Source organism: Balaenoptera musculus, chromosome 18 (assembly GCF_009873245.2).
Source record: "Balaenoptera musculus isolate JJ_BM4_2016_0621 chromosome 18, mBalMus1.pri.v3, whole genome shotgun sequence".
Lineage (NCBI taxonomy): Eukaryota > Metazoa > Chordata > Mammalia > Artiodactyla > Balaenopteridae > Balaenoptera > Balaenoptera musculus.
The window spans coordinates 15,976,725-15,996,909 of NC_045802.1; the positions used below are offsets into that span (position 1 = coordinate 15,976,725).

The following is a 20,185-nucleotide window of genomic DNA, read 5'->3' on the forward strand; positions in this document are numbered from 1 at the left end:
CCCCTCTAACCCCAGTCCCTGGCAGCCCACAAACTGTGTTATGTCTCTATGGATTTATCTATTCTGTAATTTATTTATTTATTTATTTTGGGCTGCATTGGGTCTTTGTTTCTGCTCACGGGCTTTCTCTGGTTGCAGCGAGCAGGGGCTATTCTTCAGTTGCCGTGTGCGGGCTTCTCATTGTGGTGGCTTCTCTTGTTGCAGACCATGGTCTCTAGGTGCATGGGCTTCAGTAGCTGTGGCACAAGGGCTCAGTAGTTGTGGCGCATGGGCTTAGTTGCTCCACGGCATGTGGGATCTTCCCGGACCAGGGATTGAACCCGTGTCTCCAGCGTTGGCAGGAGGATTCTTAACCACTGCACCACCAGGGAAGTCCCTTGAGTCACTTTTTACCTGTTCTATTTTGTTAAACTGTTCTCCATTGCTTAATGGGAATCCCTGGTAACCCAACCTGTCTGATGAAACTTTAGTAAATAATCAACAATATTCACAGTAGTATCTAAACAGCAATGATGTCTTAGGGATGGTGATGGGTGCTGTTTGGCTGTTGGTCCTCCCAGAGTTAGCCTTAAGTGTAGGCAAAGTTACACTAAAAATGGGACATTTCATCAAGAAAAGAAAACTACAGAATATCTCAAATTAACTTCCCAAACTAATTTAGCAAGATGCTAGCATAAAATGCTGACAGAAAAAGCAGGGAATGATGGGAAACACTGACCACAGTTGAGAGCCATCTGTGGAGGCCCTAACACATGGGCAGGGAAGATAGAAGTTGCATCTTGTCATCTTTGTCTCCACGTTTAAAACCTGGCTGAAACAGTCCAGCTAAACCTAGCTTCAGTGATCAAGCAAGGCCGAGAAATGGTATGACCCCTGTGCTTAAAACCAGAAAGGCACAGCCCAGAACTCTCCCTCTCTCCCCCTGCACCACCCACAAAACCATCTAGCTCTGAGTTATTTCATTCTGTCTTATCCATTGGGTGTTTGTGAGGGTTTTATGAAGGTAATATTTCTAGATGAGGACTGAAAGATTATGGCAGCACACTTAAACGTACAAACACACAAAATGAATACAACAAATGCTGATTTTACCTTCACAGGATTATAAAAGAAAGGTCTATCCCCATTTTAGCCCTTTCTCTTCCTCTCTTTTTCTCATCTGGTAATTGGGTAGCACAGAGGAAAGTAGACCCTAATTTCAGTTCCTCTTTGCAATCTGTGCAAACGTGGACAAATAACTTCTGAGCCTGTCACCTTATCTGTGAAACAGGAGATGATAACTTCCCACTTCAGAGCTGTGATGCCGCCATGAAGTAATATTTGTGAAAAGTAAATACACATGCTCTAGGTACAGTAGTGGGTGCTTATAATCCTCCTCCTCCCTGAACACGCCAAACAGCACTTTTCTCCTCTGCCTTCCTCAATGCACTGTGAGCGTCTACAAGACGAGAGCTATCTGCTACAGGGCAGGGACTTAGCTGTCCGACTCCTCCCAAGTTGCCAAGTCCAGGACAAGAGCGCTGTTTAGGTTTGAAAACCTAGGGATTCAGTCCCGAGACGTCCTAACTGAACTAGGCAGCCGCAAGCCCCGCCCCTGCAGACACAGAGCAGGCCCCGCCCCTCTTCGCCATTGGCCCATTCAATTCACGCCGGGCACCAATGGGCGGAGGCGGCGGTCGCGCAGTCTAAGGCCGAGCCCAGGGCGCAGTGGGGCAGTGTGCGGCCGCGCCGGCTTGAGGGAGACTGTGGCGGTCGAGCTGGAGACGCGTCCCCCTGCCCGGAGCTGCGATGAGCACCCCAGCCGTGCCCCAGGACCTGCAGCTGCCCCCGAGTCAGAGGGCCCAGTCCGCGTTCAGAGGTGAGGGCCGCGGTGCCGGGAGCGCTCGGGGCGGCCGCGGGGGGATGGCTCGGGCAGGGCCATCAGGGCCTTGGGTTCGCAGACCAGTTTCCGCCCAGTCCAGTTGTGCGAGAAGTCTGGACAGGGCGCTCGGCCTCTCGTGGCCGCATTCTCGGCGTTTGTGAAATGGACAATCGGAGTGGTGCCCGCTCCGTGGTGTTAGTGTGCGGGTTGAACGCGTCGCGTGCGGTCGCGACCCACTGGCGGCGGCGACGGGCTTCGGTGAGAGGATCCGTTTAGCTAGGGGGTGGGGTGGGGTGGGGTGGAGTGGGGTGGGGTGGGGTGTGCGGGGTTCCGGCAGGGACCCGCCTTGGGGACCCGGGCCCGCGGGGGCGGGGCCGCGTTAGTGCTGGGAGCTGACTGCGCCTGCGCAGGGCGCTCCCGCCTCCTAAGTCGGGAGTTAATTTCTGGAGGGACGGGAGTGCTCAACTGATGCTTCAGATTTAACACATGTCGCCTTCGACCTTATAGAAATCTAGGGTTAGCCGCGTCTTCAGAAATAATAGATATTTCTTGTCCTACACGTGGGAAAACAGGAAAGAAATTCTCACCCAATTCTGGTAAATTAGAACTTGGAGTCTGGTGTCTCATCTCTACCATTTAGCTTCTTAAAACTTGGCTTTCAGGAGCTGTATGTTGAAAATGATGTTCTCCAGACTTTTCACTTTCAGACAGTAGAGAATGTGATTCTTGTACAGAGTGGTTATGGGGACCAGTTATAGTAACAGTCATTTCAAAATGTGATTATTTCTCAAAGGCAGTACTGAACCGGGAAATTCTCTGTTATACATAAGATGTAATCTCAAGTAGAACATTTTTCGAAGTTAAATCTTCATTTAGTCAATATTTTATTTGATGTTGTTATTGCAGCTGATGTTGACCTGTAGCTCTTTTGTTATTTAGAGCAAAGAAGACAAAAACTCAAGGAGCATCTGTTAAAAAGAAAAACGTTTTTTGCATACAAACAGGAAAATCAGATATTATCCAGGTGAGGTCAAATTTTTTTCACTTCACATCTGTCAAATTATATCACAGCTATCCAGTAAAGATGTAATGTGAGCCACACATGTAATTTAAAATTTTCTAGTAGCCCCATTTTTAAAGTTTTGTTTTTTAAAGATGAAATGAATTTTAATAACATTTTATTTAATCCAGTATTTTAATTTGTATTTCTTTATATTAGGTACTCTACTTATTGATATATTTTGTCTTGATGAATGCTTCATACCCTTCTCCAGGGTGGAAAATACTCAGATTCTGCTATGTTTAGGAGATAGAGCTGGCAGGACTTGGTGATGGATTAGATATGGGATGTAAAAGAAAAAATAGAGTTGAAGATGATCCTGAATGTTCCAGGGTAAAGGAGGCTAAAGAGATATGACAACTAAATTCAATACCTGACCCTTGTACTATATTTAATAGTGGAAGGGGAAATGCTATAAAGGACATTATTAGGTCAGTTTTCAACTATGAACAATAGATTAAAATAGTTAATCAAGGTAAATTTATGAATTTGATAACTGTTCTGTGGTTATGTAAGAGAAAATTCCTATTTTTAGGAAATAAACATTTAAGTATTTAAGGGTAAAGAGGCATCATGTATGTAACTTAACTTGAAAGGTTCAGATAAAAAGTTGTGTATACTCCACACATAGACATGTTCAGAAAGAGTGCAAATGATAATGCAAATGGGATAAAATGTTAACAACAGGCAAATCTGGATAAAGAGTTTGAATTATTTATAATTTTGCAACTTTATATAAGTTTGGCATTGTTTCCAAATAAAAATTTCTTTAAATTTTTTTACTTTACATTAATTAGTTGCTTTTCTTTAGAATAAACATTTTCTTTCACAAATCCCGATTTTTTGTTTAAGACAAAAGATGATCCTAGACTTTTGATTTGAATAACTGAGTAGATAGCAATATCATATATTGAGATGGGAAGCCTGAGGGAGGGGTGGGAGAATCCGGACTTCTGTTCTGACCAAGTTAAGTTTGAGGCAGCAATAAGACATCTAAGTGGAGATGCCAAATAGCGATGTGTCTGAAGTTCAGGGGTGAGAATGGGACTACAGATATAAACTTGGGAGTTGTCAGTGTGTAGATGGTATTTATTTAAAACCTTGGGGTGGAATGAGATTACTAGAATAAAAGCAAAGAGAACATTAATTCACATAAGACAGTGACTCTCAACTACTTATTTAAATAAGGAATCCAACTGGGTTGTGGGGTTTAGAGTACTCTTATACACAATGGGAAGAAAAGAACATTCTAAACTCAACTATACAGAAATCAAATTTTGTTGACTCTAAAATGTACATTTTGTTCACATTTTTACGTCTCTGAACTTGAAATCTGCCTTAGAATCCAAGGCATATCCAACTGACCCTTTTTTTTCCTTCGTTCATGGAATACAAAATCAATTGCTAAGAGATTCTCACAGCCTGTACTAACCTATACTGTAGCCTGTACTAGCCTATATCTGTAAAAAAGGAGTTTAAGTTTAATTCTTGAAGAAGTTTTTGCTTTGTATATATATATTCTAAATGCAATGCTATTTAGAAACTAAAATCCACATTGATTAATAAATTAAGTTGTGAGTGTGTGTGGAAATTTTTGAATTTCTTTTGGGAGAGCTATTTAAAAAATTTTTTTCAATGTTAAGTCTGGTACTAAGTACTTAAAACTAACCAAGGAAAGTGTTGCTTAATAAAGATTTTTGAAGACTTGTTTGAATGACTAGAGAATGGTTTAGAATGAGATTATGGGGGGAGGGTATTAAGGCTTGTAAGAAAATACCTTTAAATTCCTCAGCTGTCTTGTTTACACTATTAAATCACCCTATAGTAAAGAAGAGTTTTGCTTAGGACAAATAAATCTCAGCTCAGTTCTTGCCTCAGTTTAAAACTGCAAAGTCAGATAATTGTTATATCCTCCCATACCTCCCCCAGAAAAGGAAACTTCCTTGGTACGGATTTTTTTGTTTTTTTTTTTTAAGTGGTAGAGACCAGAGAGTGAAGACATCTGAAGGCCAGATCCAAGAAGAGACAAAAGTTCTGGAACTTAAGGCAAAAATGGTAAGATACAGAATAGCTCTCCTAAATGTTCCCTTTCTCCTCATTCCTAAAGAAGGTTTTTTCCTAAACTCTTTCTGAAAGATTTGTCTTTAACTGATTTGTCTTTAACTCTTTTAGGCTGATAAAGAGAATGTCGGTAGACCTACTGGGATCAAGAATAATATAACAATGGAAAAAAACTGTATTCCTTTAAAACCTTCTAATGAATTAACCAATTCAACTACAGCAGTTGATACACCTAATTTTGAGGATAATAATCAAACTCTGCCATTGTTACCAATTAAAGATGACCCCCAAAGTCAACATATGACATTAAGCCAAGCATTTCACCTTAAAAACAACAGTAAAAAGAAACAAATGACTACAGAAAAACCAAAGCAAGATGCTAACATGCCCAAGAAACCTGTGCTTGGATCTTATCGTGGCCAAATTGTTCAGTCTAAGATTAATTCCTTTAGAAAACCTCTACAAGTCAAAGATGAGAGTTCTGCAACAACGAAGAAACTTTCAGCTACTGTCTCTAAAGCCACAAAGTCTCAGCCTGTACACGCCAGCAGTGTAACAGTGAAAAGTGATAGAGCCTCACATATGACGACTGCCACTAAATTTGTGAGCACTACATCTCAGAGCAGTCAACTTGTGCGACCTTCTATTAGAAGTCACCACGGTAATAACCAGGACACCATGAAACAAGGCATCAGTAGGACGTCTGCCAGTGTTACAGTTCGGAAAGGGCCTCGAGAGAAAGAGTTATTACAGTTAAATACAGTTTCGTCTATTATCAAAACCAGTTCTTCTCAGGACATAAAAAGAAATAAGACACTATCAAGAAGCATGACATCTGAAATGGTAGCCAGGCCTGCTTCGTCTTCTAATACTAAACTGATAGAAAAGTCAAAAAGCATTGACCAGCGCAGACATACCATGGTGAAAGCAGCTATTGATAGTAGATGGACTCAGCCCAGAGAAACTGCGGAGGAGAGAAAGTAAGTAGATGTAATTTTGTTAGCTTCATTTTCAGTAGGGTACCATTTGTGAATTTGGCTTATCATTTCCTTGAATGTATTAGAGCTTTTTGTACATGGATTCTCTTCAGTCATATGCAGATCAATTTAAGCAAATTTATATTGTGGAACAGTATGTCCTAAGTTATTGTGTTTGAGTGTGTTTAATTAGGTTGTTTTATGTAATCTAAGTTAAAATGCTTAAGAAAATTGAGAAATATTTTATAACCTCTCCATTTAAAAATGCATTCTTGGGGTCTTTGTGAGCATATCATTAACATTGATAGGTTCTGTATTTCTTTTTCTTCAAGCTGGTGAACTATGTATGTGCCACTAGTGTAGAATTACTTAAAGACCTGAAATATTTTTTTAACTTTCACTCTATTTGACAGAATTCTGTTATCAGTATCACAGTAATGTTTATATGCTGCTTCTAATTGTAGGGCTCGTCTGAGTGAGTGGAAAGCTGGCAAAGGAAGAGTAATGAAAAGGCCTCCGAGCTCAGTGGTTACCCAGCCTGAGCCTGAAGCACAAAATGAAAAACCAGTTGGGTCCTTCTGGACTACCATGGCAGAAGAAGACGAACAACGATTGTTTACTGAAAAAGTAAACAAGACATTTTCTGAATGCCTAAACCTGATTAATGAGGTAGAGTCTTTATCTTATATTTGTGTAGTAGTTTATAGTTTGCAAATTAACCTCCATCAACATTATCTCATTAAATTATACGGTCAATCTTTTTTTACCAATTACTGTGTGAGCAGTGTTATGGAGACTTACTGTTAATTATGAGATTGTTTCTCTTTAGCCTTTAATGGACTACATTCTCACTGAGTTCATATAAATATATCAAATGGATACTTAGATTTTTTTCAGTTGAGTTGTAAATATTGTATTCCTCTAAGGTGTTACCATAGAGTGGGCTGGGGGTGGATATTCACTCTGACACTTTTGTTTTTACATTCATTCAATATATTTACAATTTTTTTTTTCAACTCATTCCCATACTTTATCAAAGACTAGCAACACGAATTATTATCACAGATTAAATTTAACTAAAATAGTTGCAAACAAAATCCCATTAATCTAAACCAACATCATCATGGCCTTGAACTGTAGAATTTTATGATTTGGACCAGAATTCCTACGTGTATGGTAATCAACTTCAGAGTGTTTTTTTTTAATTTCCTGACTTCTCCTTAATTTTTAAAAAAATATATACGTGTATATTTTAATATGTATAAAAAATCATCAATATATTGTTTAACTGTCACTTATAGTTGTGAATTTCTTTTTATACACCTTTATTGGAGTATAATTGCTTCACAATGTTGTGTTAGTTTCTGCCTTACAACAAAGTGAATCAGCTATATGCACACACATATCCCCATATCCCCTCCTTCTTGAGCCTCCCTCCCACCCTCCCTATCCCACCCCTCTAGGTGGTCACAAAGCTTCGAGCTGATCTCCCCGTCACTCACTAGTATCTAAGATCCATAGCAAGACTGAACATATAGAGTGTGATTTCAAACCTTTCTCTAGTCTTCATGAGCATCTTTCAACTTTTTGTGGTTCTGACAACCAGTGAAAATTATAGTCAGGGAAACCGATTCTCTTCTTATTTCTGCTCTGCTGGGGTTTTTTTAATTGATACTATGGAATTTTTCTGCCCTACTACTTAACCATATATAGCTCTTAATTACATAAACCGTTACAGATTCATTTTAATCTTACTATCAAAACTTTTTGACAAAGATAATTGAAGAAAAAACTTGCAAGCTATTCTCATAAGCATTTGGTAGACGCAAAAATTCTAAATAAAGTATTAACAAATAGAATCTCATAATATATGAGAGGATAAACATCAAGATCAAGTAGCGTTTTAGTCTTTTTTTACTAATATTTTTCTCAGCTAGTATTTCTTTTTTCTTCTGTCTCTGACTTTTGACTGATATGCTTCTTGCTAGCCATTCAGAACAAGTCTGGAGTAAGGAGTATAATGGTGAATATTTTATGAATAATTTTCTACCAACCTTTTCTCTCTTTATCACTGACCTTGATTACAGTAAGTTTACTTAATTGTTCATAGTTTGTAGGCTAAATGACATCACTCACTTTATTTCTTGCTATTTTAGGGATGTCCAAAAGAAGAAGTATTGGTTACACTGGATGACCTGGTTAAAAGTATTCCAGATGCCAAAAAACTTGTTAAATATTGGATATGCCTTGCACGTGTTGAACCACTTACGAGTCCTATTGAAAATATTATCGCAATCTATGAGAAGGCCATTCTGGCAGGAGCTCAGGTGAGATTAAAACTTACTGGTCTTTATTATTACAGTGTAAATAACTCAGAATTATTTTGGAACACATCACCGCATAACTTGATAAAATTGTGGTTATATATGTGGCAGTGATGAATGTTTAAAGGCCACAAGGATTGCATATTATAAAGGCTGTTGCTCAACCTTCTAAAACTTGCTCACGTACTAGGGATAATCAGACCTTAGAAAATGGATATAAGCTGAAATGTGTATTTCATGAAACGTGCTGTGAGAAATATTTTAGCACAGCATATCGTTTTGCACATTCTCTAGTTGAGAAATCTAGGAAACTGAATTTTCAATATTAAAATGTATTTATTGACTAGAAAGCAAATGGAATTAAATTAACTTTTAAAATGTTAGTAAGTTCTGATGACTTTGTGAGAGAATTCTCTTTCACTTTAGGAGTATATCTTTATGGACTCACATTTATATGCCATATGTTTGGTCCAGAAAATGGCAATAAACTAATATCTCTGACATTACCACCATAGTGGTTTGATATTATACCTGTCACCTCTTCCTTGTGTGCTGCTACCAAAAAAACCCTGGGTATAGAAAAAAATGGTATCTTGAGGTTTTTTTGACTTGATTGGTTTTGTTGTCTTTATGGGCAGATATTCCTAAAATGTATTTCCTTCTGACCAAGTTTCTCAGAAACGCATTCTTGGAAATTGTTTACAAAGAGAGTTTTTTTAAAAACTTTTTTAGCCTTTTCTTAAGAAAGGTCTATATCCTTTAGTATCAGCAAAATCAGCAAATGCTATTTGATCTTTCACCTGAATCAAAAATCAAATATTCAGCAGATATTCTCTCTATGGCTATTATGTGTAAAACACTTTGCTGAAGGGTAATTGTATTTCACCGAATCTCACCTGGAAGAGAATGTTAGGTCCCTACTACATTGAACCAGAAGGGACGTTACTTACAGCAGCTTGTGACAGTATAGCTAGGATGCAAAACTAGAGCCAGGTGTTCACAGAGAAAGCAGTAGTGTAAAGAGAAAGATGTGAGACCAGAGCAGAAATTGGAAAACAGGGATCAAAATTAGCCAAGAAAATTAAAAGCCAGATGGGTGAGTAGTGCAGGACTAAGCTCTAGAATTAAGAATATGAGCCTGAGCTTCTCTTTTGTATAATATTTTGAATATATTGCATTAGCAGGCATCATGGTTCAAAGGAACATAGTAAGTACTTATAATATCTGACATATAATGGATGCTTTACTAAACTGTTAAATTTTTAAATAAGTGAAATATTAGGCTGATGAACCTTGAACTCTTCAGAAATGCATTTAATAGCATGTGAAACAAAAATATAACCATGGACTTAGCTATAGGGGAAAAGGAATAAACTAATATAAATTTAGAGAAACTTAATATAATCAGCTCTTTGATAGATATTAATAGTCTTAATTTGCTATTTGTTCATTCATTTTGTTCCTATCAGGCAAGCATGTTTACCATAGGCTTAAGAAAAATTATGGGGGGGCTTCCCTGGTGGCGCAGTGGTTGAGAATCTGCCTGCTAATGCAGGGGACACGGGTTCGAGCCCTGGTCTGGGAAGATCCCACATGCCACGGAGCAGCTGGGCCCGTGAGCCACAACTACTGAGCCTGCGCGTCTGGAGCCTGTGCCCCGCAACGGGAGGGGCCGCGATAGTGAAAGGCCCGCGCACCGCGATGAAGAGCGGTCCTCGCACCGCGATGAAGAGTGGCCCCCACTTGCCTCAACTAGAGAAAGCCCTCGCATGAACCGAAGACCCAACACAACCAAAAAAATAAAAATAAAAAAAAAAAAAAAAAAAAAAAAAAAAAAAAAAAAAAAAAATTATGGGGAAGTTTTTTAAACTGATGAAATTCTATCCCTTAAGTTCATTTTTATTTGGAAAAGACAGTCATTTTTTTCAATTTGAGTGGCAAAATAAGTGTTCTGAGAAAAATGGTCCAAGAACCATTGCTTTATTATAAAATATGAAATTTAATCACTGGTTTTAATATTTTCAACTTGGACAACCTTAGTTAATGTCTGAGAATATAAAACTTATATGGGTCTGCTTTCTTCATTAAAAAAAATTAAGCCTATTGAAGAGATGCGACATGCAATTGTTGACATTCTGACAATGAAGAGTCAAGAAAAAGTTAAATTTGGTAAGTTAGTTTCTTTTGTTTTCTTCAAGTGAATTGTGATTTAATTAAATTTATTTGCTGAATTATTTTTCTTTTAGCTTTTTAAACTTTTAAAATATTTAAGTTGTTTCTTTCCTCATACCTCTGTTGACATACCTCTGAAATTCACTGGCTTTACGTAGTATAAATAATTTTTAATTAGGAGGTCTGGTTTGAAACCCAAATTTGTTATCATGTGTCTGTGAAAGTTACCTTACCTTTCTAGGCCTTAATTTCCTGTCTTAAAAATGAGGCAGTTTGACTAGATGATCTATAAGACTTTTTGGTTCAACAGAGAATATTTCTATTTATGTTTGCTGTTATTATGCCCCAGTGGAACATGCAGATGTATATGCTCTGATCTTACTGGCTATATTTAATAAAGGAGCTTAAGAGGGAATGGTCAGGGAGACAGGAGGAAAAACCAGGAAAGACTAGTATACCACAAACCAAAGGAGCAGAAAGGTTTAAGAATAGCCCAAACCATTGAAATGGGTGAAGGGCGTCAAAAGATACAAATTACCAGTTATAAAATAATAAGTCCTGGGGATACAAAGTACAGCATGGTGACTGTAGATAATAACACTGTATTGCATATTTGAAAGTTGCTGAGAGAGTAGATCTTAAAAGTCCTCATCACAAGAAAAAAAATGTGTAACTATGTATGGGACAGATGTTTTCATTTCACAATATGTTCTGGTCATCATTTCATGATACATACAAATATCAAATCATGTTGTACACTTGAAACTAATATAATGTTGTATGTCATTTATACCTCAATTAAAAAAAATTTTTTTTTTTAAGTATGACCCAATCCTGTGTCTTTGTGCTAAAGACAGCAAAGTAGAAATAAGAATTTTATAGAACCTTCTTCCTCATAATTCTCGCTGGCTCTAGAGATATTTAGAAAGAGAAAACCAGCATTTAAACCTGATTCAGTTATTCTACCTTTTTTTTCCTTAATAGAATCATACTAGTTAGTAGAATCTTTCCAGCTGGTAGAATATTTATCTTTAGATGGAAAAAGAAATGCTATCCATAAACTCTTGGCTTTCGAAATGTATAATTATAAATTCTAGGTATAAAATCCATTTTACAAATTAAAATTATTTGTAAACAGCAAGAAAACATCTTTGGGAAGTAAAAGACAAATAATAAGAGAGAGAAGCACCACTTGGGTATCTCTCAGATTCCGCAATCCCACAAATCCAAACTTGACTACATCATTTTTCCCTAAACCTTTTCCTTAGTTTGGTTCCCTATCTCAGTGACCAACACTGTCGAGTTCTCCAAGCCAGAAATCTTGGGGTTATATTTCACTCCTTCTCTCTTTCCCCACTTTCCCACCCCTGTTTCCTAGCCAATCAAATTCAGTTTAACTTCCTAAGCATCTCTTAAAATCCGTCCACTTCTCTCCATCCTTACTCTCATTGCTACAGTCATGATCACTGACAGCTCTTACGTGGGCTACAGCAATGGTTTCCTTAGTTTCCTGCTTCTCTGCTCTGGCTCCAATCTGTTCTCAAGACTGCAACCAAAATGCCCCGTCACTTATCTGCTTAGATTCCTGATACCCAGCCTCTCTTGTCACTCCCTCTCCTCCACATCCCTGATTTCTTTCTTTACTTTTTTTTTATTTCCTAGAAGGGGCTGTACTATCTCTCTTGCCTCTGGGTCTCTTCAAGCCAGTCTTCTACTTTTAACCTAATTCCTATTTATCCTTTAGACCACAGTTCACCTGTCACTTCCTTGAGGTAGCCTTCCCTGATGTCCACCTTTCCTCTCAACCCAACTAGATGATATGCCCTGTTTTGTGCTCGCTGGTTTTCTCTGTGCAGTATTTTATGCACTTGATTGCTTGTTTGTTTGTCTTGTCTTTCAAACTCTGAACTCTGTTGTCAAGGACTGGGTCTGATCTTCCTCGCCACTGCAGCCCCAGTACTACTGCAAAAATATTTGTTGAATTAATGAATCGATATTCCCTCTCTCCTCACTTCAACTTACCCTCACTAAACCACATTCACTTTATCATGTAACTAAAATCATCACTTAGTAAAAATCTGTATCAATTTAAAAAAAGGAAAAAAACCTAATAATTTCCTAATAATCAAATCTAAAGGTCCTTTCAGCTCAATGGATTTACCAGGATGTCTCACAAGTATTTCACATCTAACATGTTTTACTTGGAACTCCTTGTCTTCCCTCACTGCTTCCTCATACCACCATCTCTTCCTCCCAAAAAAGAAAAAAAAAAAGAAAGAAAAAATCCTCCTTTGTCATTAAAGACTCTGAAGCAAGAAATTTTAGAAGGAATGCCCCTAACACACATCCACACTCATTCAGACCTTCATATGCATTAATTTGTTAAGTCCTGACTCAGGAATAACACTGAACTTGGGCCCTTCCTTCTCACTGCCCACCTCTACCACCTTGCTCAGGCTGTGATAACAGCTTTGTCTTCTTACCATCACAGATCATTACCTTTTTTTAAAATTTTTTTTTTGTTTGCACCACACAGCATGTGGCACCTTAGTTCCCTGACTAGGGATCAAACCCGTGCCCCTGCCGTGGAAGCACGGGAGTCTTAACTGCTGGACCACCAGGGAAGTCCCACAAATCATTCCCTGCCATTCTAAACCGTTCTGTGTAGTGACCAAATCTAATAGTATCTGTCTCTCCAGTGAATTTTTTTAACCGAAACTTCCTACCTGTCTGAACCCGTCACCTCCTTCCCGCATTTCCACCTTGCTCCTTACCCTATGTTCTAAGCACACTGGCCCTTTAATGTTTAATGTCTTAATGGATCATTTTCTTTTAAGCTTCATACCAAAATTGTCTTCCTTTGTCTTGTACTCATTTTTCAAGACCCTGCCTAAACGTCATTTGTGAAGCCTTCCCTTGCCATCTCCCTGTCCCTCAAGCAAAGTCAGTTATTTCTTTTTATGGGTTCCCATAACCTTTTGTTTTTACCTCAATTAAAGCATTTTCCTCATTTTATAACTATTTTAAGGCATGTCTCTTCCACAGAATGTGCGTTTTAAAGGATGGGGATGATTTCCTTCTTATATTTGTATCTATAATCCCTGACACATAGGAGATAGTAAATATTTGTTAAATAATTGTTAGCAGTATTTGCTTAGAAAAACTAATGGTTAGGAGATGGCAGTTTGGTTCTTTTATTTTGAAAATCTGGCTAACTGTAAATAACTTTGTCTTCTGATTTTGTTCTTTAAATTTGACCAAAAGCTTAATCTATAAATCTGTTTCTATAGGAGAAAATATTGAGGAGGCTTGTGCAACCAAGGAACAAATCCAAGAAGCCACCATTGACGATATAAGTGTTAATCTGGGGTCAGAAAAACCGGAAATAGAAAATAAGCATCCTAGAAATGTGGTATTTCAAGGTTGTGAAAAAGAGCAAGATGACAAAACAAAAGATCCAACCAGTGATGTTAAAACCCCCAATACAGAAACTAGGGCGGGTTGCTTAATTAAATATAATGTGTCTACTACTCCATACTTGCAAAGGTAAACTTTTAAAATGTAATGTGCTCTGATTTGTTTTTATGCTTAGGATAATGCATGTGGTATTTTAAAATCTTTAAGATAGCTTCCGATTAGAACTATTTGTTAATAGAAAGGTTTGAAACAAACAAAATGTGATTGGAACATTTTGCCTTTTAAATACTGTATTTGCTTTACTTTTCCCTAAATATTGCCATTTTAAAAAAGAAAAACTTTTACATCATTTTACTTTTATCTCTGTGTATTATTAATAACAGTGGGTTTTGGAATTGAGCGATTAGCCAATTCTATAGGTATTCAAGTATCCTACTGTGTACAAGTTGTAACAACAGAGAAATGAGTAAGTTCCTTACTTATTGCAGGACCTCTTTCTGTAGGACAAGCAGTCACATGGTTGTAACATACAAGTTATAGTATGATAAACAGCATAAAAGTGCAAAGTGAAAATGTTAACGTGTTTTTTAACTCTGGGAATAATTTTGTGGTTTTTTTAGTGTGAAAAAGAAGATGCAGTTTGATGAAACAAATTCTGCATTTAAAGAGCTAAAGTTTCTCACACCAGTTAGACGTTCTCGACGTCTTCAAGAGAAGACTTCAAAATTGCCAGATATGTTAAAAGACCATTATCCTTGTGTGTCTTCATTGGAGCAGTTAACAGAGTTGGGAAGTGAAACTGACGCTTTTGTGTGCCGCCCCAATGCAGCCCTGTGCCGCCTGTACTTGGAGGCTGACACGACAGAAGAGAAGTGAAGCTCTGATAGGAGTGGGTTGTATTATTCTGAGGGTGTTTGGTTGGTTGGTTTGTTGTGGCTTTGCATGTCCCTTAGGTCAAGAGTCGCCAAGTACCTAAGTATTCACGGCAGTCAGCGCTCCTAGTAATGTCCACTCTATAGCAGGTGTTGCCTTCTGTGCGTCGGAAAGCTAATCCTACCTTGTCGATCTCAATAGACTGACTTTTCCTCTAAGACAGGTAAATTTTGTGAAGACAAGAGTTAGCTTGCTTTGTCACCCAATTCTAGAGGCCCAGACTGCTGTGGTCTCCTGTGTCCCTGGGACTCTGCCCCTGGTTCTTCATTGTCACTCTCCAGCAATGCCTGTGAGTCTGCATCTGTGGTCTCTTGGCCTCTTTTTTTATTGTAGCCGAGGTCTCCAAGAGGGATAGTTAACTAAATACTCCATTTCTAAGAGAAGATACTTTGTTGGAAGAAAGAAAATGTGTCAAACCTAGTGGGCATTCAGAACTTTAAATCTGAGTTCCTTTCTTTAGTTCCTTTTCTGACTTGACTATCCAAAATGTTAAAAATTTTAACTTCCATCACTTCTTTTGATATAGTTTATAGACTAATAGAAGGCAGTTAGAGAAGGAATATATATTTCATAAATGTCATCCTAGTTTAGGTAGTATTTCTAAAATAACTAATACTTAAAATTGATTTCTTCCTTGTAATATAAAAACTTCATCATGTCTCCTAAAACATGATAGTCATACACAGTAAGTAGGTCTCTGCTCCTCACACATAAATACCACCAGTAAAATTGTTTTGTAAGTCTCTGAACTAATACTTAAATGGCATACATCCTTCACCAACTCTACAGTTTCAAGTAAGGATTTAGTCATTGTAAAAGGTTAGATAGTTTTAAAACTGCGTAATATGAATGTGGTTGAAAATCACATACTTATTCTTATGTATGTTCATTAATTCCATTTGTATAATAGTGCCAGTCTTTGTTCTATTTATTGTCTTGTGTTCTAGAGAGAAGGGTTTTTGTTCCTTTTAAGCTGTGTACCTAATATGTATACAATAAATGCAAACATCTATATAACGATATTGCAATGACATTTCTTTCAGCAAATATAAAATGCAATTTAACCACGGTGAATAAATTTGAACCTTGCCTTTGAAATACATTATAGTGGGATTGGACTTTAGGTTTTTCAACACTTAAAATAAGTGTGTGCTTAATGGTGTATTTCCTTTTGAAAAATTATCAATCTACTTATCTAAAAATTAAAAAACTAATTCTTTAGTTTTTTTCATCCTTTGTATGAATGGCGCAAAATATGCCATTTTGAAATAAACTTCAAGCTGGCATATACTCTCAGCTTTGTAATATCCATACCATATGGTTCATTAGGCCATATAACATAGCTTGAAATATCTCAGTGAAAGAGAGCTTGAGATAAACTGTTCTGTTTGGACAGGTTTCATACAGTGTTAGTTTTTTTTTTTTCCTCTTCAACGGAGAGAAAATCTATCTAAATCGTCATAGTTCTAACACTTATAGACTAGTTGTAACTCCTTTCCAGATGCTTAAGAACAGTTAGCACATGTCTGACCTAGGTTTGTTCCAAGCTAAATATCTCTAAGAATGTGATGGATGGTGCATGAGCCTTGAAGTCCAACAGACCTACATTCAAAAGTTCTGCTCCTACCTTCTCTTAAAAGTTACATGACCCTGGAGAAGCTACTTAGTTGAATCTCATGTTTCTGAAGGGTGAAGTGGAGATAATCTGTTTTGGTCATTTTGTATCATTTTTATCTGCCTGTCCCCCCTGTTTGGCCAGAATGGGCACCTGACTGAAGCTGGACTGTCAGAATCCTTTCCACAGGTGTTTGGAATCAGGACTGAGAGTCAGTCTTTCCTATGTAGTTGGACCTGGAAAATGTAAATAGGCACTGGGTGACCGTGCGAAGGTTGGGGAGCAAAGGTCACCAGAGAGAACAGTGAAGTAACTATCCAGAGAAAAGCAGGGGCTCCTGCCTGGGGTTTTCTTTTTTCTTTTCTTTTTTTTTAATTTTAAAATGTTGGTTTTATTTTAAGACTCTCTTAACTGCTCCAGCAACCCCAGGCAGCCTCTACGTCCATCACACAGGACTCGTCCCAGCCTCCCCCCCTAACTATCTGAAGTTGTGGCCTCAGTGAGTTTTGAATTCGGCAGCAACTGGAATTATTTAGGGTCCCACAGGCAGGCAGCATTTTCACCAGAATGTGGTTTTCCGGTCCGCACCAGTATGTGCATTTTAGACAAGTAGTGAAACAAGGTGGAGCTGGAGCTTTTGGCGCCCAGACAAGGTGGGGCGGCCAAGGCAGGAGAGGCGTTCGGAGCAGCGGGGCGGGGGGTGGGGTGGGGTGGGGGTGGGGTCTCCAGAGCAGCGCAAGGCACTCCAGGCCAGGCTCTTCCAGATTCTGACTCCACCCAGGACTTGAATTTTAAAGATAGTTTAAATATACGTTTTCTCCTTTTTTAAAAAACAGTGTTACTGAGCTAATTCACATACCGTAAAATTCACCCTTTTAAAGTGTACAATTCAGTGGGTTTTAGTATATTCAGAATTGTTTAACCATCACCACCATCTAACTTTAGAGTATTTTCATTACCCCCGTATACTTTTGCAACACAGATTAAGATAAACAATAACAAAAAAGGTGGTTTGGGGATAAAATTATTTGTTTTTGAATACAACCACCCTTGATACCACAAATGAGAAAACTGACTGTTGGGCCCCAAAGAAAACAGAAGTGACTCCTGGAGATGCTTCTGCCCCTTCTGCTCTGTGCTCCTTTCTATTCTCTTGTAGCCCCGTCCGCATGCATACGCCACCCTGGGATTACTCTTTCCCATAAGCACAGGCTCTGTCCACCCATTTAAGTGCATAAATGCTCAGCCAACACTATTGGATGATGACATTTATTCTTCAGGACTACAAGTTATTGGTGGGCGGCTGTCTAGAGCCATGGGCACCGTGGTAACGAATATGAATGCAGCTGGAAGGTCCCCCGTGGGGTCGTCAGCTCGCCCACGGGCACGTGCACAAGCTCCTCCTGAGCACGAAATCTCAGGAGAACTTAGTCCTTTGCTGCTCAAACTGAGGTCTGGCAAGCAGCAGCCTGGCACCATCTGTGAGCGTGCTGGAAACTTTGAAGTTGCCGATATACAGGCCAGGCAGGACCTTGTTCATCCCATTCCCCACGGCGGCCGCGCGGTCTAGCACCCGGGGCGCGGCGGCAGGCGCGCTGAGTACCTGTTGGAGCGGGCGGGCGGGCAGGCAGCGTTGCGCGCCCGCAGCGTAAACAACAACAAGGACCGGCGGCGCCCGGGCCTCTCTGTCCGCTCCGCTCCTGTCCCCCGCGCCCCCCGGACTCCCCGGCCGCCGGGCAGAGGCACAGGCGCCCCTGCGGGACGGGGCTCGCGGCGCCCGCCCCCTCCCGGAGTGAGCCCGGCGCCTGCCACGCCGGCCCCCTGGACTTGTGGACGCGGTTCCTAGGGTCCCGGCCGGGGCGCAGGGATTATGTCTCCTGGGGGCCGAGGCGCAGGGATTATGTCTCCTGGAGGCCGGGGCCTCCAGGATTATGGCTCCTCGGAGGCCTGCCTGGGGTTTTCGATATAGCCTGTCAGCTGTGTATCCAAATATATTCTTGATGTTAAATTCAAATACAGATAAAGCAAAATTCCTCTACTCCAATCCCACTACCCTCGATAAATGTAATACTAGTATGGTAACCGTCCAAATTCTCTTCTGTATATTTACCACACATACACAGGTATAAATACATATAAACACGTGTATGTGTGGATTTTGTTTTGCTTTGTTGGATATAAATACCATACTTTATGTATGGTTCTGCAAGTCATTTTTAAGTCGTAGGAACTCTTCATTGACATGGATCAATACATTAATTAAGACTACATGGGAGGTTAGTAAATGGAAAAATTTACATTTCAAAATAGAGAAAAGAAGCTGTGAGTCAGTTACCTATCCATTCTGAGAGCAAGAAATTTCAATCTCTATACCACTTGCAAAAATTAATTCCGGTAGAATAGATGGTTAAATTTAAGTAAGTGTATCAGAAGGAAATGTGAAATACATTTTCTCCTTAGGACAGGGAGGGCTTTCTTAAGCAAGACGCTTTTATAAAGGAATCTTTTAACACCGAAGGGTTGGCAGAGCTCATAGAATTTAGCAGCAGGACGCGTTCCACCTCCGTGGTAATAAGTGTAAGACATACAGGAGCCAGACCAGTTACCACCCCTGAGAGCTTCAAAATTCTGAGAAAATGTACTCTGAAGCTAGAATTCTATGCCCAAGCTATGATTCAAGTTTGAGGGCATTTTCAAACATGCAAAGATTCAGTCTACCGCTCATGATCTTGTCTGAAAGTATCCCTAGGGGTTTTATTCCAGTGAAATAAAAAGTAAATCTAAGCTTTAAAAGAATCATTAAGCACACCAAATCAAAAAAAAAAAACAGTGAAATCCACATAATTGTAGATTATAAAACATTATATAAAATGAAAATATTCCAATGATTTCAACAGGAGAGGTGTCAAGGAGAAAAAAAAAATAGAACTGAAGCTAATTACCTTGCTAACAAACTCGTCATGTTTGGGTGCAGGATACAGAAATTCATGTTTACTCTCACCATCTAGTAGGCATTTAATTGTTAAAAATATAAAATGTAAGGGTAAGACCCAGCAATTCCATCCCTAAGTATCAAGGAGAAATGAAAACATGCCCCAACAAAGACTGTACACAAAGATGTTCGTAATAGTCTTATATGAGCCCCAAACTGGAAACAACACAAAAGCCCATCAACTGGTGAATGAGAAAACATCGTATGCTATATCCACTCAATGGAAATTAAGCAAAAGAAAACAGACGTTAAGAAAATGGAACAAACTACTGATAAACATAGCAACATAGATGAACCTCAAAAACATACTAAGAAGGGCTTCCCTGGTGGCACAGTGGTTAAGAATCTGCCTGCTAAAGCAGGGGACAGGGGGTCAAACCCTGGCCCAGGAAGATTCCACATGCTGCGGAGCAACTAAGCCCGTGCGCCACAACTACTGAGCCTGCACGCCACAACTACTGAAGCCCATGCACCTAGAGCCCATGCTCCGCAACAAGAGAAGCCACCGCAATGAGAAGCCCGCGCACTGCAGCAAAGAGTGGCCCCCGCTCGCCGCAACTAGAGAAAGCCGCACGCGCAGCAACGAAGACCCAAAGCAGCTAAAAATAAAATAAATACAATAAAATAAATAAATTTATTTTAAAAAAAAAAGATGAAGAGACTGTCTCTTATTTATAAAATTAAGACAATCTTTTTTTCTGTATCAATAGGGCCTGGAGTTTGAAACTATTATCTCATTAGGAACTCAGGAAAATTAACTTTGAGATTCAAAG

At 39.1% G+C, this 20,185-nt stretch overlaps 1 protein-coding gene across 2 annotated transcripts; it reads left to right on the forward strand.

The window, feature by feature from the left end:
* Nucleotides 1-1,674: 1,674 nt before the first annotated feature.
* CKAP2 (cytoskeleton associated protein 2) lies at nt 1,675-15,820 on the forward strand. Of its 2 annotated transcripts, none has more exons than XM_036831951.1 (9): nt 1,675-1,858; nt 2,801-2,885; nt 4,898-4,976; nt 5,094-5,962; nt 6,424-6,628; nt 8,116-8,286; nt 10,383-10,452; nt 13,746-14,001; nt 14,493-15,820. In XM_036831951.1, the coding sequence occupies exons 1-9, from the start codon at nt 1,789-1,791 to the stop codon at nt 14,746-14,748; spliced, it is 2,061 nt and encodes a 686-aa protein (XP_036687846.1). In that variant the 5' UTR covers nt 1,675-1,788; the 3' UTR covers nt 14,749-15,820. The 2 variants fall into 2 exon arrangements, with proteins under 2 accessions (XP_036687846.1, XP_036687847.1); XM_036831952.1 differs by lacking the exon at nt 1,675-1,858 and adding an exon at nt 1,874-2,119 and having other exon boundaries at nt 14,493-15,809.
* Nucleotides 15,821-20,185: the final 4,365 nt, after the last annotated feature.